This window comes from Macaca fascicularis, chromosome 7 (genome assembly GCF_037993035.2).
Source record: "Macaca fascicularis isolate 582-1 chromosome 7, T2T-MFA8v1.1".
NCBI classification, from domain to species: domain Eukaryota; kingdom Metazoa; phylum Chordata; class Mammalia; order Primates; family Cercopithecidae; genus Macaca; species Macaca fascicularis.
The window spans coordinates 35,915,138-35,941,611 of record NC_088381.1 but is presented as its reverse complement, the minus strand read 5'-3'; the positions used below and the strand labels follow the sequence as shown (position 1 = coordinate 35,941,611).

The following is a 26,474-nucleotide window of genomic DNA, read 5'->3' as shown; positions in this document are numbered from 1 at the left end:
TTCTTCCCTCTCTTCATTAAGAGTCAAACAAAATAAAGTCATTTAATAATCAGCAAGGTAAATTTAGATTAAACATAACACTGACAGTCACTGTTATCAAATACTGGAATAAATTTAATTAGGATATTTCCACAAGCTGTCTCCTTGGCGATCATTAAGAATAGACAAGACAGACAGCTTTGTTCTAAATGCATTACTGCCTGGGAGGTAGGAATTAGACTTGGGTGACCTCCTGACATGGGGCAATTCTGTGGCAAGGGACATAGGCCACCTGACTTTCACAAACCTTACCTCGATATCCCGATTAAGTTGCTTCACTATGGCAGTTATGTTTCTGATATGCTCCTCCAAGAAAAGCCTGGCCAAGCGGTCACCTCCCCCTTTGTTTTGCATTTTCTGCAAACTGTTGACAATGTCATCTTTAATCCGAAAGGCGTGCTCTACAAGGGCGGCGGTGGTTTTCTCGTGGCAGAGGATCCTGTCTTCCAGTTGCTCCACGAGGCTTACAGATGAGTACGGTGCCATGGTCAGGGACTGGCTGTGTCGGGGCATGGTTCTCACTCGCCTGCAGAAGGGAATCATGAGGGCTGTTCATTGGGAAAAGAGAATTTTTAAAGCCAGATTCAAAACTTCCCAGAGAGGTTTGGAAATACAAATTATCTATAACCACATGCTAAATAGGGTTTGAGGCAGGATTTCTGCCTAAAAGAGTTTTCTTCATGAGCCGGGAAAGATCTTTAAATAATCATGCCCACAGATTTAAGTGTGCTAGAAGTGGTCTCCATGGCTTCCAAGAGCAAGAGGCTGGCAGACTTTGGTACACCGAGATGTCTCCCCAATATAATCTATGTTATCAAGATCAAGTTCAAACAAAGTCTCCTAACATGCTCTCCTCCTCCTCCCTTTCTGAAACAGTGGTTACAAACTCAATGCCTACATGGGTCAGGCAGGTGACATCAATGAGTGAAGCATACTACATATGAGGCAATAGGGAGTGTTAGGGACTTTGGAGAACTGGAAAGGGTATTTCCCAGCTAAAGGGAGCCACGGTTCTGCTGCACCCATCAGTAACCATCAGGGACTTCAGGTCCCTTTTTCCAGATCATCAGATATTTCAAGAAGAGCTAGCAAATTCAGATTTGATTGTGAAATCACTTGATTTTAAAATGTTAACGATTCATTTTAAAAGTATTTAAGGCCAGCGCAGTGGCTCACACCTGTAATTGCAACACTTTGGGTGGCTGAGGTGGCAGGATTGCTTGAGCCCAGGAGTTCAAGATCAGCCTGGGCAACACAAGGAGACCCTATCTCTATAAAAAACTATTTAAAAATTAGCTGGGCATGGTGGCACATACCTATAGTCCCAGCTACTCGGAAGGCTAGGTGGGAGATCACCTAAGCCCAGGAGGTCCAGGCTGCTGTGAGCTGTGACTGTGCCACTGCACTCTAGCCTGGGCAACAGAGTGAGACCCTGTCTCCAAAAAGCGTATTCAAGAGCATGCAGGCCAAGCAATGTACTTCATGAGCCAATTTTGGCCGATAGGCCCCTAATCTGCAACTTCTGATTGGAAAAGCTTAACAGGGATGTTAGCCTCAAGTCCCCAGAGTTATATTTCACTCTCGACAGGACTACTGTCGAGACAGGACTACCTACTGCAGGACTACTGTGAAATCTCTATTTCTTGGGGTCACTGAGTGGTCCACAGTATCCTATAAATTGAAAGCTAGAGGACACAACAGTGTTTCTCTTGCCCTTGAACAAAACCATTCTTGGATAATGTGACAGCCCAAGCTTTCATTTATAACTATCACACCCACTAGCAGCCCCCATGGGATGAGTGGAAAGGAAAAGTATACCTTAGATGCATATTTTCCATAAATTATACCTTTCCTTGGTGACACGAGAAGGAAGTACAGTGCTCCGTTGGGCCATTTTCTTTTTAATAATTCACATCTGTTGAAAAAATAAGCACTAAATTATTTAACAGTTTATATCTAGAACTTAACCTCAAAAGCTTATTATTAAGCTGCTAAGTGGATCATAAATTATGTTGAAACACTGATCAGTTATATTATTAAATGCCTTGTATCATATACATGAAATAAACAGCATATGTTTCCAAATAAGAAGAAAAGCAATCAAGCAAAATCAAAGCTCTTCTGAAATTAATACAGCTAAGCCTTGCAAGACAGATCAACAGGGACTGTGCAATGGAGTTTCCTGAAGCTTCCTCACTTCAAATCTGCATCTCAAGCTTGAGAAACCACTTTAACAGAAACTAGAGTGTCTTTAATAGGCTTATTCAATCTTATACTTCTCTGTAGAAATTTGCAGGAAACTACCTCAGTAAATTTGATCTCAGAAAATTTTTACTACTTGTTCCATCGTAAATGAAGAGTACTTATTTCTAAATTAATCTCAAATAAAATAGCACATGATCAATGTGATCTGATTTGTGGGAAGATAACTACCCACCAAGGGAACGAGAATGATATTCTTCATTAGAACTTGAAAACTTTATAATAAGATACAATCATTCATATTTCATCTTGCATATAAGGAACATTTGGCCATCGCAACTCATTAGAAATATGAAAAACACTAGAGAACGTTTAAAATACTTTTTTAGGTTCCTCAATACTGCCATCAATTGCCTTAAAACAATGAGTGCCTACTAACCATGATCAGATTCCATAATTAATTCTCATTTAGATGCTGGATTCAGAAAGCATTTCTGATTGAAATCACTGTTTTGGCATCATCTCTCTAGTGTTTTATTTTTGGAGTTTCAAAATGTGAACATTTCACTTTCTTAGACAAAGAACTTGAAACAAATTACATTTAAGGAAAAAAAAGTCATTCATGCCAAACAAGCTATGGTGCCCAAAGAGTTCTTCAGTGTCAAAGAGAAGAATTTCTGCCATATAGACCTACAGTAGCCCTCCCTTATCTGCAGGGGATACATTCCAAGACCCCCAGAGGATGCCTGAAACTGAAGCCTATATATACTACTTTTTCCTACACATACATACCCATGATTAAGTTTAATGCATAAATTAGGCACAGTATTCTTGCACTTTGGGGCCATTATGAAGTAAAATAAGGGTTACTTGGTCACAAGCACTGCAATACCCCAACCATCAATCTGATAACAGAGATGGCTATTAAGTGACTCACAGGGCCGGGTATACATGGTGTGGACACGCTGGACAAGAGGATGCTTCCCGTTCTGGGCAGGAGGGAGCAGGATCACACAAGATTTCATCACACTATTCAGAACAGCACACAATTTAAAACTTATGAAATGTTTACTTCTAGAATTTTTTATTTAACATTTTTGACCATGGTTGACCTTGGATAATGTGGAAAGTGAAACCATTGATAAGGGGGGACTACCATAAATAAAATTAGGCCAGTGTGGGAAATGCTGTTATTTCGGATCACAGAATCTTTACAGTTTTAAAGTTGTAAGACATCTCAGTTGAGATATTAATCTACAGAGTAGCCTAACTTAAGAAACATGTATTTGGCATCTATTAGCTAATTAAGTAACCTAACTAGGAAAAACAAAAATCCCTTCTCTCAGGAGAAGTCATCTAAACCAACCAGAAAACAATGGGTCGTGGCTCATGCCTGTAATCCCAGCACTTTGGGAGATCGAAGTGGGAGGATTGCTTGAGCCCAGGAGTTCAAGCCCAGGAGTTCGAGGCCAGCTGGGCAACATGGCGAAACCCCATCTCTACAAAAAATACAAAAATTAGCCAGGCATACTGATGCACACCTGTAGTCCCAGCTACTCTGGAGGCTACTCAGGAGGATCACCTGAGCCCAGGGAGGTTGAGGCTACAGTGAGCCATGATAGCGCCACTGCACTCCAGCCTGGGCAACAGAGGAGACTCTGTCTCAAATACAAACAAACAAAAACAATGGGTGAAGTGGCTAACCCTATGAACAAAAACACATGGGGAGGGAAAACAGGAGAGAGGTCGATTTTTCCTGGGTAGCAGCTAGGTCAGGAAGAACTGATGAGAATGAGTCGGCTTTCCCAAAATAGGGGATGGAGAGATTGTTCCACACTTTCTCTCCAATACTCCAACCTCTACTTCCTTTCTTCTGAACATGCTCTGGCCTGCCTAACCTGTTCTTCCAGCCTCATATTTGGCCACTCCTTACCACAATCACCTGCCCCAGTCACCCGGAACCCTCCCCCTGCCACCCCATCCACCACCGCCCTTGGATATGTCCTGCACTCTCCTGCCATCACGCCTCTGCATGTGCTCTATGGGAAATGCCCTTCCCGCCCCTGCCAGCCTAGAAAACTCATGCACTCTTTAAGGCCTCACCAGCCCCTCCAGTCTATAAAATGGTTCTCTCTTTTGCATTTCTCCAGCTCTTTATCTGTTTACATACTATTTATTATACTCTATTCTTTTTAGTTGTTTAATAGTCAAGCTCCCCTACTAAACGACACGCTCCTTATGGGCATGTTTCAAATCTTAATAGACACAGGGCTGACCTAGAAGTATCCATAAGTGTTTGTTAATGACTGAGTGAATGACCAGCACTTCCAGATCAGAAACTGCAGCAATAAAGATATAAGACAATACAGTTTAGTTAAAAAGTATAATTATTTACCAAGACTGAATCCCAAATATTAGACACTCAATAAGTATCTGAAAGAATGGAGACTTTGGCATTCCCTTCTCTGAAGGTCATTTCATCTACCTGAACAGAGCCACAAAAGTCAAGCCACACCACTGATTATCGGAGATGGCTTTTCAGAAGCAAACCCTCCTAAGTGCTATGCAGCTCTATGACAAGAAATTTCATAAGGTATGAGCTCACAAGACACATTATTCAGAATGGGTGCCCTTTATGAATCTGGTGAGGATCTGCATATCTGGCAGGTCGCTTGGTTTGTTAGCATCACGAATCTTTGCCAGAAAGTGGGATCTATATTGCAGATGAATAAAGATTGATAATGAATAAGTCACAGGATTAAATAACCTCCCAAGCATCGTTTGCAGATCTTCCTGTTGTTAATTCTGGCTTACCTGCCTGAGGTTATCATCTCCTGTACGTTTGTAAGTCTGATCACTGATACCACAGGTCTGTCTACAACCTTATCACACGGGTCTGGGTTTCATGCTGTTTTGATTGTGCTGTGATTCCACTATATTAAACAATATATTAAACAATCTCCACTTTACACGGTTTTAAAATTGGGAGAAGTTGGGGGAAGGGACAGGTAGGTAAAGCAAGAAGAAAAGAATGGGAAAAAATAACAAAAAATAAAATCCGGGGCCAGGCACTGTGGCCTGTAATCCCAGCACTTTGGGAGGTTAAGGTGGGTGGATCGCTTGAGCTCAGGAGTTTGAGACCAGCCTGGGCAACATGGTGAAACACCGTCTCTACAAAAAAAAAAAAAAAAAAAAAAAAGTTAGCCAGGTGTGGTGGCACACACCCATAGTCCCAGCTACCTGGGAGGCTAGGGTGAGCCCAGGAGTTTGGGACCAGCCTGGGTAACATGGCAAAATCCCATCTCTACAAAAAATCAAAAAAAAAAAATTAGCCAGGTATGGTGGCACACACCTGTAGTCCCACCTGGGAGGCTAAGGTTGGAGGATTTCTTGAGCCTAGGAGTTTGAGACCAGCCTGGGCAACATAGCAAAACCCCGTCTCTACAAAAAAAAAAAAAAAAAATTAGCTGGGCGTGGTGTTATGCACCTGTAGTCCCAGCTACCTGAGAGGCTAACGTGGGAAAATCACCTGAGCCTGGGAGGTCAAGGCTGCAGTGAGCCACGAATGCACCACTGCACTCTAGCCTGGGTGACACAGTAAGACCTTGTCTCAAAAAAGGAAAAAAGAAAAACAATCCAAATGCCCCAAATATGCAATATATAAATAGAATTCAGGAGTTCACAGAAGACTAAAGTGAACTGCTATTATCTAAATCATTATTTGTGATTATGAGGATTCTATAAAGGGAGAAACAAAAAAGGAAGTAGATATACATAGAGATGAGTATTTTAATATTTTAATGAAAAAGAAGACATTAATGCCAATTATTATGGTTTTATAAGTAACGTGACACTGAGTAGAAAAACCTGCCATACCATTTTAATGTAAAATGGTAAATGAATTTAATAAATTAAAACAACAATTTTTACTAATGAGTTGAATATCAATCATGTAAAAACAGTTAATTTTTCATTTCACTATTAAAATATAGGATTGATACATTATGCCCAACCATCGGAATAGAAAATAGGCAAAGCATTTATGAATAAAGCGGTTGTAATATGATGGTGAAAGAAAACCCTATTTCCTTATAGCTAAAAACAGAGTGAAAGGATAGAGGGTGGGAACAGTGGAAGGTTTGTCTGGAAAGACAGCTGGGAGTTGTTCTCTAACTCACCTCCAACAGCACCCTCAGGCCTTTGGACTTGATCGGCAGGCCCTGAGGAGTGATAGGAAATTGTGGGATGGTGGAAGGCAAGGGCCTCCCAGGCAAGCAGGAGTCGGAGGAGATGGGGAGGCACAGTGGTGCATGCAGGCCCAAGGCCCTGGTGACTAGACTGGGAATTCAGGCAGCCCAGAGATGGGATCTGGCTGGAGTAGCAGGAGAGGCATGCAGATTCACCTAGGGCTTCTCATTCCTCTCTCTCCTCTTGCCTCCCTCCCTACCCTCTTCCAGCTCTTCTCCCTTACCTTCTCCCTGCCTCCTCTCTTACAATTTTTTTTTTTTTTTTTTTTTTGCTTTCCCTGCCATTGATTCCTCTTCATTTTCCTTTGCCCTTTCTCTTCGCTTCCCATTTTTCCTTCCTGTTTTCCTTCTTCTACTGTCTCTCTCATCCCTCTTTCTCTCACTCTCCCTTTATATAACTACAGTCCAACATAATTTTCTCTCACAGAAAACATGCTGGTAGGATCAGAAAGGCTCTTGCTTGAATCCCGGCTTCCCCACTATCTGTACAATCTCAGCGGGCCCACCTGAGTTGGCTGGGTTGGGGGTCACATAACTAACAGCTGCTCACACATAATGTAAGGAGTAACTGCTTACTCGTGAAGGTCAGGTACTCACGAAGCACATTTATGTGCATTAGTTTAATTCATCATCACAATTGTTTGTAAAGGATTACTCTTATTATCAACATTGAACCAGAGGAAACGGAGACTATGAAATGTTCAGCAACTGGCCCAACATCACGTGTCTAAGGAGAAGTAGAGCAGAGATTTGAACCTAGGACCTCAGCCTCTGCATCACCAGGCATTAGCCACAGAAGGCTATGGAGTATCCAAAACAGTGTCTGGCCTTAGGGCACTGGATAAGCTTCCAGTAAGGGTTGGTTCCTTTCCCTTCCCTGGCTAATGTCCCTTTATGCACATCTGATAGAATACCTATATGATTTTTAAAATAAAACTCTCAGCCAGGAGCGGTGGCTCATGCCTATGATCCCAGCACTTTGGGAGGCCAAGGGAAGAGGATCACTTGAGCCCAGGAGTTCAAGACTAGCCTGCGCAACATAGCAAAACCCTATCTCTATAAAAAATGCAAAAATTAGGCAGGCATGTTGGTGTATGCCTGCGGTCCCAGCTACTTAGGACGCTAAGGTAGGAGGACCACCTGAGCCTGGCAAGTTGGAAGCTGCAGTGACCTGAGATCATGCCACTGCACTCCAGTTCGGGTGCCACAGTGAGACCCGGTTTCAAAATAAATAAATATATAATATAATATAATACTTCATAGACTATGTGTATGCTGCATTTACGAATTGACACTACATCATAAGCATGATTCCATGTCAATATATAAAGATATACATCACCATTAAATTTTTTTTTTGTGAGACAGGGTCTCATTCTGTCACCCAGGCTAGAGTACAGTGGCTTGGTCATAGCTCACTGCAGCCTCCAACTCCTAGGCTCAAGCAATCCTCCTGCCTCAGCCTCCAGGGTAGCTGGGACCACAGGCCCGTAACACCATATCTGGCTAATTTTTCAATTTTTTTACAGAGATGAGGTCTTACTATATTGCCCAGGCTGGCCTCAAACTCCCAGCCTCAAGTAATCCTCCCACCTTGGCCTCCCAAAGTGCTGGAATTACAGATGTGAGCCACTATGCTCAGCCTACATCACCATCTTTAATGCCTGCATGATAGTCCACTGAATGGATCTACCATAATTGCTAGCTAGTCTCTTAATGATGGACATTTTCACTGAAATAGCATTTATAATCATGGATCAGTTCAGCTTTTTGGTATCTTATTTTCCTTTCCTTTGCTCTACAAAATGATGCAGGTAGTGTAGAAAGTCAATGGGGAAGACTGTAAAATCCAAGTTAAGATGGGACTCTGACAATGAAATCTGAAGAATCAGAAAGAGATGGGAACAGCTGATTTATAAAAACGATCCAAGACACTGCTGACACTCACTACTGAAATCAGCAAGCACTCATCATACTAGTTCAATATCCATCTTTGGCTTTATGCTGCATGCTCCACGAGGAGCTGTATTGTCCACAGCTATATCCCAAGCACCTGGCACATCAGAGCTGATCAGTAAATGTTTGCTGGGTGTGTGAATGTCCAGGAGAGATAACTGAATTGAATTAATTTCATGCTGTTGAATATAATCAATTGAATTATATTCTGGCTCAAGAAGGAATGTGCAACCAGAAAGGAGGATGGTATACACAGCATGTCTACTAAAAGCGGAGTTTGAAGAGACAAAACATATTGGTGACCAGACGTGGTGGCTCATGCCTGTAATCCCAGCACTTTGGGAGGCCGAGGTGGATGGATCCTTTGAGGTCAGGAGTTCAAGACCAGCCTGGCCAACAGGATGAAACCGCATCTCTACTGAAAATACAAAAATTAGCAGAGCATGATGGTCCACACCTGTTATCCCAGCTACTCGGGAGGCTCAGGCAGAAGAATCACTTGAATCCAGGAGACAGAGGTTGTAGTAAGCCCAGATCACACCATTGCCTTCTAGCCTGGTCTGGATAGAGTGAGACTGTATCTCAAAAAAAAAAAAAAAAAAATTATTGGTGTTTCCAAGGACCTAAGAATCCAGGGCAGCAGGAAAAGTTCTATAATACAGGGAGATGCATTAGGCTCTCATGGTCCAATGATATTAGCGTAAAGATAATCCTATTCACTCCTTGCCCTGAGTCCATACTCACCAACCACATCTTTTAGCTTTCCATATAGCTGTGCATAAAAGAAGAGTACACAGGAATTGGCAAACACAAGCCTAAGTCTATCTGCCAGCTACTTTTCTCGATGTGAATTAATATGTTGGAATTTCACTTCCAGTGGGAACCAGGCTGGGTAAGTCAGCCTCCGGATAGTCTCTGATCACCCTAACAATGCTGATCTAAACCCACGACACTGGAACCCATGATGCTGAAACATGATGATCAAAAAGGGTCCCTGCTGTGGTGGACAGACTCATAAGGTGCGCCCCCCACCGACACCATCCTTGTCTCTTGGTGTTCACACCTTGCATGGTCCTCTCCCTTTGAGTGTGGGTGGGACCTGTGACTTGCTTCTAACCAAGAGAATACAGCATCCAGAGATCAGCCAACTGACAGTCACCTGTACTCAGTGGGCAGTTGGAGTCAGCTGAGGTTCTAATACCAAATTACACAGGGTGTAATTCTGTTCACTGGAAATAGAATATTTATTTTATAATCTAAGTTTTAAGTCTAAATAGATTTCCAAATGGCTGTCTTGCTTGGCAAATCTTAAAAGAATATTGAAGGATAAGCACTTGAACAAGTTTTGTTGTTGTTGTTGTTGTTGTTTTTAATATATGTAACTTTGGTTCTGTTCTGGCCAATGGAAGCAAACTATAAAATAAATCTAATTTGCCATAAGAGATAAAATCCCCCAGAGATACCATTACATCACATCAGCCTGCCAAAAAATCAAGTCTGATAAGATCAAGTATTGACAAGAATATATATGGAACAACAGGAACACCAGATGGGAGTGTGAATTGATACTACCACTTTAGAAAGCAGTGTTCAATATCTAGTAAAGCTGAAGATGCACAAACCTAACGACCTAATAATTCTACTACTAACGAATCCTCAAAAAACTTTCCAAATGTGCTCTTAAGGAGACATCTGCAAGAATACTCAAGGTAGCATTGTTTCTAATAGCAAAAAAATGAGGAGGTGGGAATGAACGCCCATCATTAGGCAAATGGAGGAATAAACTGTGACGTACTCATGCAATGAAAGAACAAATAGGATTGAAAATAAATGAATTAGCAGCTAGGTGCAGTGGCTCAGGCCTGTAATCTCAGCCCTTTGGGAGGCCGAGGCAGCAGATGGCTTGAGCCCAGGAGTGGGCGTGGGCAACATGGCAACCCCATCTCCATTAAAAAAAAAAAATTAGCTGGGTGTGGTGGCACACACCTATTGTCCCAGCTACTCAGGGGCTGAAGTGGAAGGATCACCTGAGCTTGGGGAGGTCAAGGCTGCAGTGAGCAGTGATCTCGCCACTGCATTCCAGCCTGAGCAACAGAGTGAGATTTTGTCTCAAAAAAATAAATAAATAAAAGGAAAGAAAGAGAAAACGATGAATTATAATTACAAGCCCCAATGTGAATGAATCTCACAAATATATTAAGTGAAAAAAGTAAGCTGAAGAAGGATATGAACACTACACAATGTCATTTTATAAAGGTTTAAATTATGCCAAGTAATATGCCAAATCTGTAACATCTAAAGATGAATGTGGAAATGACAAATACCAAGTCAGGGTCATATTTCTCTCTAAGTGAAAAATAGACAGGAACAGACAGAACACTGGGAGCTTTGACTAAATGTATCTTTTACTTCTTAATTTTTCACTGTGTCAATTTAAAAGAAGGAAATTACTTCTTCCTGCCCCCACTTAAAAAAATATGTAAACCAAGAGTTCAAAGGGGAGTTAAATTGTTGGACACTCCAGGGGATGTACAGAACTCACTCTTGCCCTATACATTCTAGGACCATGAAATTGGAATTCCATGGCAAAGTAACTAATCCCCATGAAATCTCTACTCTTAAAGCATTTTAACCATACCTAATACTATGTGATCTTGACTAGATGATAATATTTCTATAAATGGCTATTGGTTAAATGCCCAACAATAGAAGAGCAGTTAGAACACAGCACATCCACTCAAAAGAATATCAATAGCTGGCCAGGCATGTGGATTACATGCCTGTAATCCCAACATTTTGAGAGGCTGAAGTAGGATGATCGCTTCAGGCCAGGAGTTCAAGACCAGCCTGTGCAACATAGCAATGCCTTGTCTCTACAAGAAAATAACAACAAAAAATAAATTAGCCAGGCATGGTGGTGAACACCTGTAGTCCAAGATACTCAGGAGCCTAAGGCAAGAGGATTGCTTGAGCCCAGGAGTTCAAGGCTGCGTGACACTGCACTCCAGCTTGGGTAACAGAGCTAGCTAGATATTGTCTCTAAAAAAACTAAAAAACAAAAAAACGCTAAGAATATATTTATGTATTTATGTCCTTGCTATAATGCTAAGGTAAAAAAGAAAAAAAACAAAACCCACCAAGGTGGATTTATAGTACACTCTATCTATCTATCTATCTATCTATCTATCTATCTATCTATCTTACTAAACATCCTACAATGCACAATAGTACACATTATTTAGAACTATAACCAGGGCCTGGGAACCAGAGCTTTGCTCCAAGGCACCACAATTGAGATGGTGCAAACATTTTGACTCATGAGTTTAAAGGACGCTGCAATTTATTTTTTCTTTCAGGCAGAGTCTTGCTCTGTGGCCCACGCTGGAGTGCAGTGGTGCAATCTCCGCCCACTGCAACATCCACCTCCCGGGTTCAAGTGATTCTTGTGCCTCAGCCTCCCGAGTACCTGGGATTACAGGTGCTCACCACTACACCCAGTTAATTTTTGTATTTTTAGTAGAGACGGGATTTCACCATGTAGTCCATGCTGGTCTCAAACGTCTGACCTCACATGATCCACTCATCTAGGACTCCCAAAGTGCTGGGATTACAGGCCTGAGCCACCACACCCAGCCAACCCTGCAAATGTTGAAGTTATCCACCTCCACTACCACTGCCACCACTACCATATCCTGCTCCTCTTGCTCCTCCCCCTTCACTTTCTCCCCACAGTGAGAAGACTGCTTGACCATGGGCCAGCAAAGATGGATGAGGTAGGAGACTCAAAGTCAAGGACAAGGTAACCACTGCCCTGCTGAGTGCCCAGGCCACCAATTATCTGCCTGCCTTCTCTCCTGTATCTGAGGCCTCCTCCCTCCATGCCTAGATGCCTCCATGGTCTTGAGGCTACGTTTAACGCTGTTTCTCCCTCCCCTCCCTTCACTCATCCTCCTACCAACTTTCCCCATGCCAAATTGCTGGAATGATCTCTGTGGTGTGGATAGTTGGTATCTGGCTAAATCACGTGCTTTGGTAAAAGGAGGAAGAGGGCTGTGCAACTGAGGTCAGGATGCCTAATTTCCCAAGCCAATGTATCTAGATTGACAAGGCCAAAGGAAGGACCAATGCTAGTAGCAGGAGCTTTCCACAAATTAACCGCACTGTCCCAGTTGGGGAAGTGCCTCCAAATTATGTGCAAAGGAAATGAAAACAGTGCAAATAAGCACACTCTGTCTCCTTCATAGACAGCTCACCTCTCCCCACTCCTGATCAGAATTTTTTAGAATAGCTGAGCCGTCCTTGGGAGAAATATATTGGGCTAGCATACTGAGGAATGCACATGGCATTATGGCTGTGAGGCCGATCTAGGGAAATTTGGGTACGTCATCAAGGACTTACACGGTCTCTAAGACATTGGGCATCCTCACACCAAAACATCTGTCCTTAGGCCAACAGCAGATGTAGCTTACCTGACACATCTTGACATTTTTGCAACTGTACATCATCTCAGCAATCCAGAAATCCTACAACCATCTTGGAGAGCGTGAGGCAAGGATTCTAGCACTAGAAGTATTAGTATAGTCATATCTTGTAAAAGAGTGGAAAGAAATAAATCGAAATGTAAATAGTGGCACTGGGTACATTTTTATTCTGCTTTTCCTAATTTTCAAAATACTTCAACAAGTGTGCTATTTTCACAATGACACAAATGTAAATAAAACCTTCTTGAAGAAAAGAATGAACCAGTGAACGACAATAACAATAAAAAGGATAAATCGTTCATTTACAGCAATCAAAACCAAGAAACAAGCCTGATTCTGGGCTGCAAAGACTACGGTTTAGTTAAAGTAAGTTTGCTATCAATTTTTACTTTCGTTTCCTTGTGGGCACAGAACAAGGCTTGAGGCTGGTGCTCTCATCAAAGCTGGGACTGAAGCCTGGATCGCCTGTGCATCAGGGAATCAGCATGTTGTACAGGTCCAGTGGTTCTGGAGTGACGCCAGCACAGTATTCCAAAAACTTGAGGTTCCAGGAAAAGTGCAAGTCCCTTCACGGGGTCCCAGAGCAGATACTTTCAATGCCCTTTGTGAAAATGACCTTCAGTCCACTTAGCAAGACTTGCACTCTTTCCCTTCCATTCTATCACATTCATAAAGGGAATTCTGTTGGAGGTAGAAGGGAGAGGGGTGATGTGTTTCGGACCCACAAAGGTGAACTTTAGAATGCTTAAACCATTGACAGTGCTCTTCCAGCCAGTGCAGAGATTTCTGCATAATTGAAGGGAGGCAGTCAATCTGCAATGCACACACGGCCTGTCAGGTCCAGACAGATTTACAGACAGACCCCTAGAACCCAATGACTGGTCACTGATGTTGCTTCAATCCACTCTCCACAGCTTAGAATGATGTTAACATTTTTAGGAGAATCCTTGCAAAAACAGATTAGTTTTTGTTCTCCTCTATTAATAACAGCTATTTTGAAACGCTATTTAAATCTTCTATTGTTATTTGAATTTTTCACGGATTATGTCACCCCAGGTGAGCTGCTGTAGGGCAGCGGGAACCACATCCTACAAGAACCTGTAATCTCCACAAAGCCTAGCACAGCGCCTCTTCACGGGACACTCATACATATTCGTTCATTCGCCTTTCTGTTTTTCTAATTTGGGAAGATCCACTGTTTTCATTATTGAGTTGCTCTACCCAAATGACGTATCGATTGCTGACTGAAGGTGCCCTTCCAGCTGTGAGCTCAGCGGGAGGCTGGAGGTCACCCCGCAATGTGCCCGGACACTCACGCTGTGAGCTCGGCGGGAGGCTGGAGGTCACCCTGCAGCGTGCCCGGACACTCACACCAAAAAAGAAGTCATTACTTTTAGGTTGTTTTATTATAATCAACAGCAATATTTGGCAACTTTTCTTCTAGCATTAGAAAAGACACATAACCAAATGTTAAAAAAGAAATCTGCCAAGTGCAACAGCTAGAAGAGAAAAAATATTATTAAAAGCCCATGTAAACTCTCTACCTACTAAACTAGGAGGGGAAGGCACGATTCTGTGTACCCTGGTACAGACAGAACGCCGGTGGTGACTTTTGGTTCTACCCTCTATGAATCGCTGGCTGAAAAGCTAAGAATTTAGGCTCAGAAGAAAGATCCAGTCTCCAGTCTATGCCCTTTTTCTCACACTCAGAGAGAGGAGGCTGGGCTTCTCTGCTTAACATGGTAGTCTTCTACTCTTTTATGTGGAGTAACGACCTGAGTACAGCACATTAATTTTATAACTATTTTAGGAGCAGGGGAGGACTCTTGAGTTTTTCCAGAGATAATTAAAAATGGGGGAAAAAAGAAACCTGAAATAAACAAAAAACAAGCTGAAGGCACCAGGGGTTTCTGAATAACATCTTCCCGGTTCAACAATTTTAAGAATTCCATAATGCGAAAGCAACCCCCACACATTCTCTCCCACATAAACATGCTTTTTATTTAAGCCACACTCAGCGACGGCAGCAGAATCTCTTGCCTGCACTTCTGTAGTTGCTTCATCCAGAGAGAATGTCATCTCCACAAACGCGTTCTGAAGTGGGGCAGGGGGTGACCGCCGGTCAGCAAGTGCAGACACCTTCAAGGAGGAAGACTGAAGTTCCCAGTAAGCTCAGCAGCTCGCCACCCGGAAATCTGAGTTTTCACCACACTGAAATCTGATTTTCAACCTCAAGTACCAATGTTCCCTTGGCAGCAACTGAAAATTTTAGGCTTCTTGATATTTATCAACCAGCACATTCCTAGTAATTTTCCTGGTGTACCAGAAAGAGGTAATTATGTTCCTTCCGATAAACCATTTTATTATCACTGATAACTACATTTTTTAAATAACAAGAACCACTGAGCATGGAAGGGAGTCAACAAAAGACCACCAAGGCATAAAAACCAATTGGGTTTTCTCTTTTTGCAAAAATCACCTGCTTTTATATGGAAAAACTCATGGAACATAAAACCACATCCAATAAGTCAAAAAATAAAATAAAACAGTCAATAGGGAGAGGGAGAACAGTAGAAGAATTAAGAGAGAGGAACAGACAGAAAGAGTGAAATATGGGAGGAGAGAAACAGTGAGTAAGGTGGGGAGGCAGTGCTGAAGGACAGCAGAGGAGACACAGGAGGCCAGACAGCCAGAGGAGGCAGGTGGCTCCAGGGCTCCCAGGGAGGAAGGGAGCTGGAGAAACTACTCCTCTCACATTCAGCTGCTCATTTGGCGTGTGAAGAACTAGATGGGCCATTTTTAATATGCTATGTTAGTTTCTCTACTCTTTTTTTAAAAAAAATCAAATATGCTCTTTCTTTGTCTTGACACATACACACGACGTTAAGATGTCATCAGGGAAGAATCATTTTTCCCACTTACAACATGAAAATGCCTTCTCAAATTATCCACCGTTTTACTAAAAAGATCCTATTTTGAGCCAACACCCACCTGACTCTTCGGGTAAGGCATGGGTCTCACATCCACCATCGCATACCACGTGCTAGCAGACAGCTCCATGGTGGTTCTGTGTACTTGCTTAATGATTTCATCAAATAATTTAGTCCAGTCAACAAATATTCATTGAGCCTCCACATTGCTGAACAAGACACAGCCCCCGCACTGCAGGAACTTCCATTCTGCAGGGAAATAACATTAGCAAGCCACTGTGCAAGAACGCAGGGGCTGGCCAGTGCCACTGGGCAGAAGGCAGGATCAGTTTGAACTGGGCCATCAGGAAAAGCATTTGAGGAACAGGCATTTGAGTCTGATATTCAAAGGGGTAAATGATGTGAATTCAGAGCAGCATGAGAAGGGGTGGAGAGGGGGCAAAGCAGAGGAAATACCAATTGCTGAGGACTATGGGACCCTTGGGTTCCTGTTGCTAAGCAGTGGCTGATTAGGCTAGAACAGTCGATTGAGGCCAGTGTGCACAGGCCTTCACTCCACAACTGCCCCAAACAGGAGACAGACAGTAGGAGTAGAAAGGAAGGCACGAATGGAGGGAGACTGTGCAGGGAACACCTCAACTTGACCCAATGACCGGCTGGATGTGGGAGTGTAAGGAACAGAAAGTCAGAATAACCCCAGGTGTTCAAGCTCTGGTTACACAGAAGAGGATGACGGCACTAATGTCATCAAGGAATGCACTGAGAAGGACACACTCCACTACTCATGAGAAACATCAGACAAGGCCAAGCTACAGGGCATTCTACTACGTAACTGGACTGCACACTTCAAACGTGTCAAGGTTCACGAGAGACAGAATCACTGGGAAATTGTCCCAGATTAGAGGAAATGAAAGAGGCATGACAATGAATGTAACACAGATCCTGGATTGGATCCTGGACCAGAAAACATCTTTTTTTTTTTTAAGCTTTTTTTGGCCAGGTGCGGCGGCTCACGCCCATAATCCCAGCACTTTGGAAGGCCGAGGCGGGTGTATCACCTGAGGTCCGGAGTTCAAGACCAGCCTGGCCAACATGGTGAAACCCTATCTCTACAAAATTACAAAAGTTAGCCAGGCATGATGGCAGGTGCCTGTAATCTCAGCTACTCGGGAGGCTGAGGCAGGAGAATCGCTTGAACCAGGCAGGTGGAGGCTGCAGCGAGCCGAGATCGTGCCATTACGCTCCAGCCTGGGCAACCAAGCAAGACTCTGTCTCAAAAACAAAACAAAACAATAAAGATCTTTTTTTTCCTCCTCTTTTGCTATGAAGGACACTATTAGGTCAATAGATGACACATGAATAAGGCCTGTTGATTAGATAATAGCTCTTAATGCTAATTTTCCGATTTTGGCACTTATACAAGAAAATGTCCTTTTTAAAAGGAAATATACACTTGAGTATTTAGGAGAACAAAGGTGTACCATGTCTACAACTTACTCTAAAATGGTTCAGGGAAAATGACAACATATGTGTGTGTGTGTGTGTGTGTGTGTGTGTGTATACATATGTGTGTGCATAAACACATAGACACACAGACACAGAGACAGAGAACGAGAGAATATGACAGAGTGAGAAAGGTAAAGCAAGCGTGTTAAAAATTAATATTTAGAGAATTTGGTTGAAAGGTATGTTGGGAATTATTTTAATTATTACGACTTTTCTTTCTTTCTTTTTTTTAGAGACGGAGTCTTGCTCTGTCGCCCAGGCTGGAGTGCAGTGGCACGATCTCAGCTCACTGCAACCTCCACCTCCTGGGTTCAAGCAATTCTCCTGCCTCAGCCTCCTGAATAGCTGGGATTACAGGCACTCGCTACCATGCCCAACTAATTTTTGTATTTTTTCAGTAGAGACGGGGTTTCACTATATGTTAGCCAGGCTGGTCTGGAACTCCTGACCTCAGGTGATCCACCCACCTTGACCTCCCAAAGTGCTGGGATTACAGGCGTGAGCCACTGTACCTGGCCAATGATTGTAACTTTTCTATAAATTTGAATTATTCAAAGTAAAAGGTTTAAAAAGGGAAAAAATTATTACAGAAGCCAGGATGACAAGGTAGAGACAAAGCAGCCAGGCTTCTGAGTATTACATTCTGAGTGAAATGTGGGAGACAGCTCAGGGCCCAAAATATAGATTTGAAGGTACCTGGGGGCCCTGAGTAAACAGGGTTAAAAGTGCGGCTCTAAGGTCAGACTGGTGGAGTCTCTTTCCCAGATCTGCTCCTTGAAAGCAGTGTTTTCTTTAAGTTATTCAAATCTCCCTCGACTTCAATTTCTGCACCTACATAACGGGAGTAATCAGAGTCTCTCCCTCACAGAGTTGGAGTAAGGATTAGAGGAAGTAGTACAAGTGGGCGAGGGCGCCCAGTGAGGCGCGGGGAAAGCGCCCAGTGCTCTTTAAATACTACTGTGGGCTCAGAGGGGAGGCTGGGGCAGGGAGAAGGGAAGAGGAAAAAGGAAAAGAAAGACCAAGGACAGGATCTCACAGCATCCCTGTGTCTACAGGCCAGGAAGAAAAAGGAAACAAATGAGGTTCGAGTAGGCCTGGACAACCAGTATCATGGAGACAGGGAGAGAGAGAGGCACAAAGGGCTGACCGCTGCCAGGAGACGCAGGGCAGGGACCAAGGAGAAGAAGGACAGGGCAAAGGCCTCAGATCTGCAGCCAGGACACCTATGCCAGAGCCCTCCAAGGAAGCAGTTTCAACAGAAAGATGAGGGTGAAACCAGAATAGGTTAGTGGACAAAGAAGACAATCTGAGGACAGTTCAACAGAGTAGCAGGGTCAAGAACAGTGCTGCCCCATACGAGAGCCATTGGCCCTATCTGACTACCTCAATTGGATTTAAATTAGTTTAGAATTTACTAAAGTGGAAAACTTGGTTCTCAGTCACACTAGCCACATTTCGTGTGCTGAAGAGTCACATGTGGATAGTGACCACCCTATGAGACAGTGCAGATATAAAATATTTTTCTCACCGCAGAAAATTCTACTGGACAGAGCGAGGACCCTACCATAGTTTCTTATGGGGAGGATGACCCGTATAGTGGAGTAAGGGCTGGGGCGGAGTAGGGAAGGACCAAAGACACTGGAGAAGAGGAACAACAAATGCAGCCAGTTCCCAAAAGAGGTGAGAAGGAAGGAGTCAAGACCAGAGAATGAGGAGTGTGGAGTGCATGTGGATTAACCTTGGGGAAGGGACTTGTAGACATTTTCTTCCTTTGATAAAGAGGAAATAAAGAAGGACAAAGAGAGGAAGAGAAAGACACTTGGGGGTCTTGAGGAAGGTAAAGTGGGAATTTATCTGGTGAAATTAGAGCCAGCGTAAATTTTCAATGGAACCTGTCCAAAAGTCTTTGTGACTTCCTCCTGGATAATGAGGCAGGCTGGGAGAAGAATAAGCAAGTAAGGGGGGTGATTTTGGATTGAGGACTGGAATATGAGAAGCCCAACACATTGAAACAAAGGATTCTGGGATCCCAGACAGAACAGAAATGGCTAGCAACCTACATGCCCCAAGTGGAGAAACAGAGTCACAGATGGGCTGAAGGATTGGAACAGCAAGTGCTTAAGGGATCAGGGTCCTCGGCGATGGTTAAAATCCAGAGCAGTATGTGGGTAGTATCAGCTAAATAGGCTGAAGTCCAAGTTCAAGATCTCGAAGGTTCCGTCTTGCTCAAGACTGAACAAGTCCAAGATGTTGGCTGAAGCAAAGTGGACACTGAGGCTCTAGGAATAGATGTTGAGGAACTTCAAGGTCAAAGAATTAAGAGAGCTTCAACACAAACCCCAAAGTCCCTGGCAAAAGACAAAGCAGAGAAGAGAATGAAGCTGGCTGGTCATGTTTTTTGTTTGTTTATCACTTTTTTGTAGCATTAAGTGAAGAGATCCCCACTGTACCTGGGTGTACATCAGAACTGCCCAGAGAGTTCTGCCTTCTCTTCATCCTCTCCTGCTGTTCCTCCTTTTGGGGTTTGTTTTTAAAATAGGGATTTTTAGGTCTTACTCCCCCACCCTACCCCAGCCCCCAATGATTCTAATTTGGTATATCTGAGGGAGTCCAATGACCAAGTTTTTCAAAATGTCCCAGGTGATTCTGAGGAACCCTGAGGTCGGGACCAGAAGATAAGAAGGAGGGTAGGGGCATAAGCAGACAGCACTACCTTCCGAGAGACTTGGTTGGTGATGGTGCATTGGTTTGCAGGCAGCACTAAGGAGCAAGTGGAAGAGCCTCCCTACTCTGGTGAGAGGCAGAGGACACTAGAGAAGGCTCTTCTGCGGGAAGTTGTTCACTCAGGCTCTGGCGCTCAGGAGAGAAGGTGGGATCAGCTACAGAAAAAATGAAAATGCAAAAGTGTGGCTGCAGGATACAAGAAACCAGACATTGAAAGCCAGGTCGGAGTGACACAGCCCAGTGGCCTGCAGAGAGAGGAGGCTGAATAATGCACTAAGGAGGGTTCCAAGCACCATGGGGTGTGGTTCATTAAAGCGTTGGTAGGGCTCCGTGGCTGAATCCCTGGGCACTCAGGATTGTTCCGTCCATACGCTATCAGATTTCTAACATGTAACACATTAAAGGTTATTAAGCCCTCAGGTAAACAAGCTTGCAGAAGCTTATTCATTAACATTGGAAACTGTGTCTTCCCAACCCACATTCTTATACAAATGATATCAGATTCGAATGAAAATCAAGGGCAGCCTTTAAGTAGAAAGTCAGAAGGGGCAACCAGGGATACGTGTGAGAGGGTACTTCCTCCCTTCCCCTCCGTGGAAGAGGGAACTTTATAGACAGTGGATATGGAAGTGTCTTTTTTAGTACCAGTCAATGCTAAAAATAGGATAAGTGCCACGGAATCCCCCCGCCCCCCAACACACACACACACACGTCAGTGACAGGGCACACAAGACAGATACAGTGTGCAAACCTGGGGATGGTTCTCAATATTTATTCTCTACAAACCTAACTCTTATTTTAAAAGCAAGTTGCAAACGTTTGCCCCTGCTTCTGAGAGAGCTGCACTTTTGTGGATTCGAATCATTCTAGCGTTATTTCTGGTTACTCCTATGAAATAATTTCTAACACTGCCGTACACAGACTTCAAGCTGAGGACGAGAGCGCACGCGCACACACGCACACACACACACGCGCGCACACACACACATAAACCTCGTGCACATTGAAGAAATGACTCACTCAATTTGCTGCTGCCTGCCACGATTGGGTTTTGATTTTACCTGTTCAAATACAAAGTTTCCTATTAGATTAACTACAGGAAAGAAGAACTTAGGAGCATTAATCCTGATTTTGTTCATGTCTTTAGGGCACCTAAGAGGTTTTAACCTGTGCATCTTAAGAAGCCGTTCTCCGGACCACCAACTGCTTGCTCCATAATCTTTCAGACAACGATAACATTTCTTGCCACTTTAGGAGCCAATTAATGGAAACCCCTCCTGGAATAAACATGGTCAAGCTTTGCATCTCCGGTACCTGCAGAACCGTACTTTAGGGCTCTTTCTCAGCTCGCAGTAGGATGGCACAACAGCATTCTGGAACTGCAAAGACCCCCTAGCCCCTCCTTTGAAAGATGAGAAAAAGCGAAGAGGCGGAAGAACAGATGGTTAACCTGCCCAAGGTCACTCACTCTGAGTCGTGGCTCGGCTGACTCGCCTTTACCCCTGGTAATCCGTGCACCACCCCAGCTCCCCCAAACAGTCCCTCGGGCGTCGGTTGGTTCGCTAGCATGCAGCCCCCGCGAAAATGCAACGCCAGTTGCGCTCTGTGCCCAACTTCAGCCCTTCGCGTCACATGCAGTTAACCCTCTCGCCCGCGGCATGTCACATGGGCCACGCGCAGCTCTCTCTCCCCTACGCCTATCTCCTGAGCGGCTGCCCCAAGGTCACCGGCCGTCCCAGGGAGCTCCCGCCGCCCAGCCCCGGAGGCCGCCCGGTCGGGGTTCCCGGGGCGCGGCACTCACCGGCGCGCGGGGCGGGCGCGCCACGGCTGCCCATATCCTCACCGGCGCGGTTGGGTGCGGCGGCCGCTGGCGCTGGCTGAGCAGGGCGCCCGGCTGCGGGCCCGCGCCGCGGGGAGCGCCGTCCAATCAGCGCGCGCCTGCCGCCTGGCCCGGCGCGCGGCCCGGCAGGGTTCGCGGCTCCCGGGGGGCGCGAGCCGCCGCGCGCCGCCCGAGCCGCTTCCGGGCGCGTTGCCTGGACGCGGTTGCCGTGGCAGCCCGAGCTGGAGGCTTTCCCCGCGCACCCGCGCCCAGCCTGGCGGCGCCGCCCCTCCTCCCTCCTCGTTCCCACACCCAAAATAGCCTCTGCTCGTCGCTGCTGTTTCCCACAGAGCTCGCATCCAAGAGCCTTGGAGTTGGCGGGCGGGGATTTCGCTCATTGGAAAATAAATCCTGTTGTAGGGATGGTTGATTCGGAGACGTGTTGAAATGGTGCCTGATGGAGATCATAGCCACGGTGGTGGCATTGCAATTCTCTCCAGAGCCCCAATATACCTTATTTACTAAACCGCTTTCCCACAAAAATAGTTATCTCCCCCGCCTCACCTCAAATTGGGGAGAAGTTATTTGATTAGGCCACGGTGACGCCCCACCTGTGCAGGTGAACGAACCCTCCGGGGCTGCCAAGTGTCATTTACTGAATCTCCTTGACACCTGCAGTTAGGACCCAGGATCGTGTCTCATCGCAGCAGACACGACGCAAGAAAGAACCGCGAACACCCCTCCTCTTCCCAGTCCTTTCTTCTCCTATCAGCTTCATCCCCTCCCAGCGCGTCCTGGCTCTTTCCACCTTCCTCTCGATTTTGGATTCTCATCAGGACGCGCAAACCCATTCACTCATAATTATTCTTCCTCTCGGTGGGCGGGATTTCAGCGGAGTTGAGGAGTACACGACCTTTGCCCGCCTCGCCTCATCTGGTTCGTGCCTCCTCCGCAGACACTGGTGCTTACCCAGCACAGGGGCTCCTGTCTGTCTCCCCCGAGCCTGAGCCCTTCCAACCCAGGGGAAGGAGCCCGACATGGTAGAAGAGCCCGAACTGTGGATTCAACTGAGCGTTTTTGGAATCCTCGCTCCCGCAGGATTATTATTTAGGGGCTGTTAGTATTAAAGACTGTTATTTGTGTGTGATCTTGGGTATTCTGCGACTGTTTCCTCACCAGTAAAACGGGCTAATACCCTTCACAAAGCGCTAATGCATCTGTAACATTCATTCAGACAACAGTATCTATTGGATGCCTGCCAAGTGCTAGAAACTATGCTTAGCCCTGAGACACAATGGTGAAGATGAAAAAAAGAGGCATCACTTTCTGCTCGAACAGAGCTTACAGCCTGACAAGCATTCACCAAATAATCACAGACACATGTAACACTGCCGTTGTGACCAGGAGAGTAATGGCCTTGAGTCTTGTGATGTGTAGATCTGATCTAACGGCATCTCTTTAGTGCTGCAAAATCTCAATGATTATTCTTTCCTCTCTGGGTTAGATTCTCACTGCCTGGTGCATGGTGCGTACTAGGTAAATACATATTGAATTGGATCCTATGTCGTGGTGTTGACACTGTCATTCAGTGTCCCAGTGACTTTCTGGCTGTAACTTGCCACAACATCTGGAAAGGTGTGCATGGGTTAGCAGAAAGTACCCATTCAAACCTAGAGTCCATCACCAAGAGTCTAGAAAAAGGTTCAAAATGTTTCTTGCCTGTCTCCATGGGGGTGCCTGTCAGTGCATATGGAGAGCATCTCAGATGGACACATGACGTCCCCTCTGTCTTGTTTCCTCCTCTTCTTATTGTCCCCTTTCCCCGCCCACCCCAATACCGACCCTACCCCCTCTACTACTTGAGGTGCCAGAGCCTCAAGGCACCCATTCCTGGCTTCCTAGGAGAGTGGTAGTAGATCCTAATATTCCTCAGAATGGATTACCTATAAAACAGAGGAAGTGCCTTCTTACTTCTGGCCATCAAAACCGAACTTTGATTTTTCATTTGCTGTAAGACTCCCTCACTCTCAAAGGTAGGGAAGGAGAGGACCTGGAAGGTGAGGGGCTCTTGCCATATGTCGGTACCTTCTATTTAGGCTGACTTTCATTTCCTTTATAAAAATCATACCAATTAGCAAATAAGACAAATAATTGTATTAATAATTATTTCAAAACATGAATTTCTCCTAAGAACACGGCTTTCAATGTGGTCTTGAATCAGGCCCACGACTTCCCACTTCTTATCTATCTTTTTTCTTTCCAAGTGATTTGTTTTGAATCCCAAGGGGACAAACTTTAATGTACAATGATTAAGCCTACACTAGTTTCTTTCTAACTCTTTCCCTATTTCTGTAGGCTAAATTGCAATTAAATATCCATTTCCAGAATCACTTTGATTGTAACTCATTACAGGAGATGGAGTTTTTCTTGCATTACTTCATTTAAAAAGCCATGATTTATCACAAATTATTTTATGCTGCAAAGGTTACCAAAAAAATTACCAAAGAGAACAACTCTATAAACTCGATGGTTGTAATACTATTTAGAAAGCAGTCATTTAAATACAAATAACTTGTGCAGTATATTATGCTAGACACAATGGAAATTTTTTTTTTCTTTCTTTTGAGACAGAGTCTCACTGTCTCACTCTGTCACCCAGGCTGGAGTGCAATGGCTCGATCTCGGCTCACTGCAACCTCTGCCTCCCAGGTTCAGGTGATTCTCCTGTGTCAGCCTCCCGAGTAGCTGGGACTACAGACGTGTACCAGCATGCCCGACTAACTTTTTTTATTTTTAGCAGAGAGGGGGTTTGCCATGTTGGCCAGGTTGGTCTTGACCTCCTGACCTCAGGTGATCCGCCCACCTCGTCATCCCCAGGTGCTGGGATTACAGGAGTGAGCCACCACACTCAGCCCAACTGGGTGGGAATTTATTTATTTATTTTTTGTTGTTGTTGTTTGTTTGTTTGTTTGAGACAGAGTCTTGCTCTGTAGCCAGGCTGGAGTGTAGTGGCGTGATCTCGGCTCACTGCAACCTCCACCTCCCGGGTTCAAGCGATTCTCCCGCCTCAGCCTCCAGAGCAGCTAGCTGGGACTATAGGCACGGGCGCCACCACGCCCAGCTAATTTTTGTATTTTTAGTAGAGATGAGGTCTTGTCATGTTGGCCAGGATGGTCTCCATCTCTTAACGTCGTGATCCACCCGCCTCAGACGCCCAAAGTGCTGGGATTACAGGCATGAGCCACCGTGCCCGGCTGGAATTGTTTTTAAGTGATTTATTCCACGGCGGGGCTCTGGTTCTACTTGTGTCTCTGCACTGCCATTAGTCATGAAGATGAGATACACACGACATCTGTAAGGCTAGTAAGCAGGCTCCTCTAGGTAGGTAGAGGTCAAGGGCTTGTGTAGGTCAACGTGGTGTTTGTAAGAAGGCTAGAAAGCAGTTAGGCCAACGCCGTGGTGAGTTTGGGATAGACAAAGAGTTAACACTTTGTTTAGTCCTCAGCAATTCTCAACCATGGTTTGTTGAGATCCACTGGGAGGTGTGTTACACATTGTTCATTCTCAATACTAGAATGCTGAAGAATTGGACCACGAGGAATAGTCATATGTAGGGACCAGGAGGAGGAAGAAGGTTCCCACCGGGAGCAATGAGGAAGACCCAGAGATGTAAGGGTGAGGACAATGTCAGAGAAGACACAGGTGAGAAGGCTCAAGGGCAGAAAGTTTCCAGGGGACAAGCCCTGCAGAAAGCCAAGAAAATTTAGTGAATAGAAAGTCATTGGTGACCCTCAGGAGTGTGTTTTAGCTATCAGATTGCTGTGGGTTAAGAAAGGACTGGATGCGGCCGGGCGCGGTGGCTCACGCCTGTAATCCCAGCACTTTGGGAGGCCGAGGCGGGCGGATCACAAGGTCAGGAGATCGAGACCACGGTGAAACCCCGTCTCTACTAAAAATACAAAAAATTAGCCGGGCGCGGTTGTGGGCGCCTGTAGTCCCAGCTACTTGGGAGGCTGAGGCAGGAGAATGGCGTGAACCCGGGAGGCGGAGCTTGCAGTGAGCCGAGATCGCGCCACTGCACTCCAGCCTGGGCTGGGCGACAGAGCGAGACTCCGTCTCAAAAAAAAAAAAAAAAAAGAAAGGACTGGATGCTCATGAGGTCAGGAGATCGAGACCATCCTGGCTAACACGGTGAAACCGCATCTCTACTAAAAATACAAAAACTTAGGCGGGCGTGGTGGTGGGCGCCTGTAGTCCCAGCTGCTCTGGAGACTGAGGCAGGAGAATGGCGTGACCCCCGGGAGGCGGAGCTTGCAGCGAGCCAAGATCACGCCACTGCACTCCAGCCTGGGTGACAGTGAGACTCTGTCTCAAAAAAAAAAAAAAGAAAAGAAAAAGAAAAGAAAAAAGAAAAGACTGGATGCTGTAGAAATGCAAGAAAGGTGTAGGTCACTCTTTAGAGAAGTTCGGCAATGTAAAGAAGGTGGGAAGAGATCTGTAGTGCCTAGTGGACGTTTTTAAGATAAGGGAAAATAGTGTCTGCATATTTATATACAGTTGTAGGTCTGCA

General features: G+C 44.9%; 1 protein-coding gene across 29 annotated transcripts in view; it reads right to left on the bottom strand.

The window, feature by feature from the left end:
- Window positions 1-26,474, bottom strand: part of FAM81A (family with sequence similarity 81 member A) — a 122,416-nt gene that overhangs the window by 68,244 nt on the left and 27,698 nt on the right. Inside the window, exons 1-6 of one of the 29 annotated variants that reach the window (XM_065547993.1) lie at window positions 21,887-22,052; window positions 21,253-21,362; window positions 21,106-21,146; window positions 8,902-9,025; window positions 1,887-1,954; window positions 292-565 (exon numbers count right to left, since the gene is read on the bottom strand). In XM_065547993.1, the coding sequence (XP_065404065.1) occupies window positions 292-565; window positions 1,887-1,933 (321 nt within the window). In that variant the 5' untranslated portion in view covers window positions 1,934-1,954; window positions 8,902-9,025; window positions 21,106-21,146; window positions 21,253-21,362; window positions 21,887-22,052. Of the gene's footprint in view, window positions 1-291; window positions 588-1,857; window positions 1,955-8,901; window positions 9,026-20,074; window positions 20,241-21,105; window positions 21,147-21,252; window positions 21,363-21,553; window positions 21,772-21,886; window positions 22,053-22,468; window positions 22,635-26,474 lie in introns of those variants that run through there. The other 28 variants (XM_065547992.1, XM_073995919.1, XM_045395550.2 and 25 more) reach the window with 28 other exon arrangements.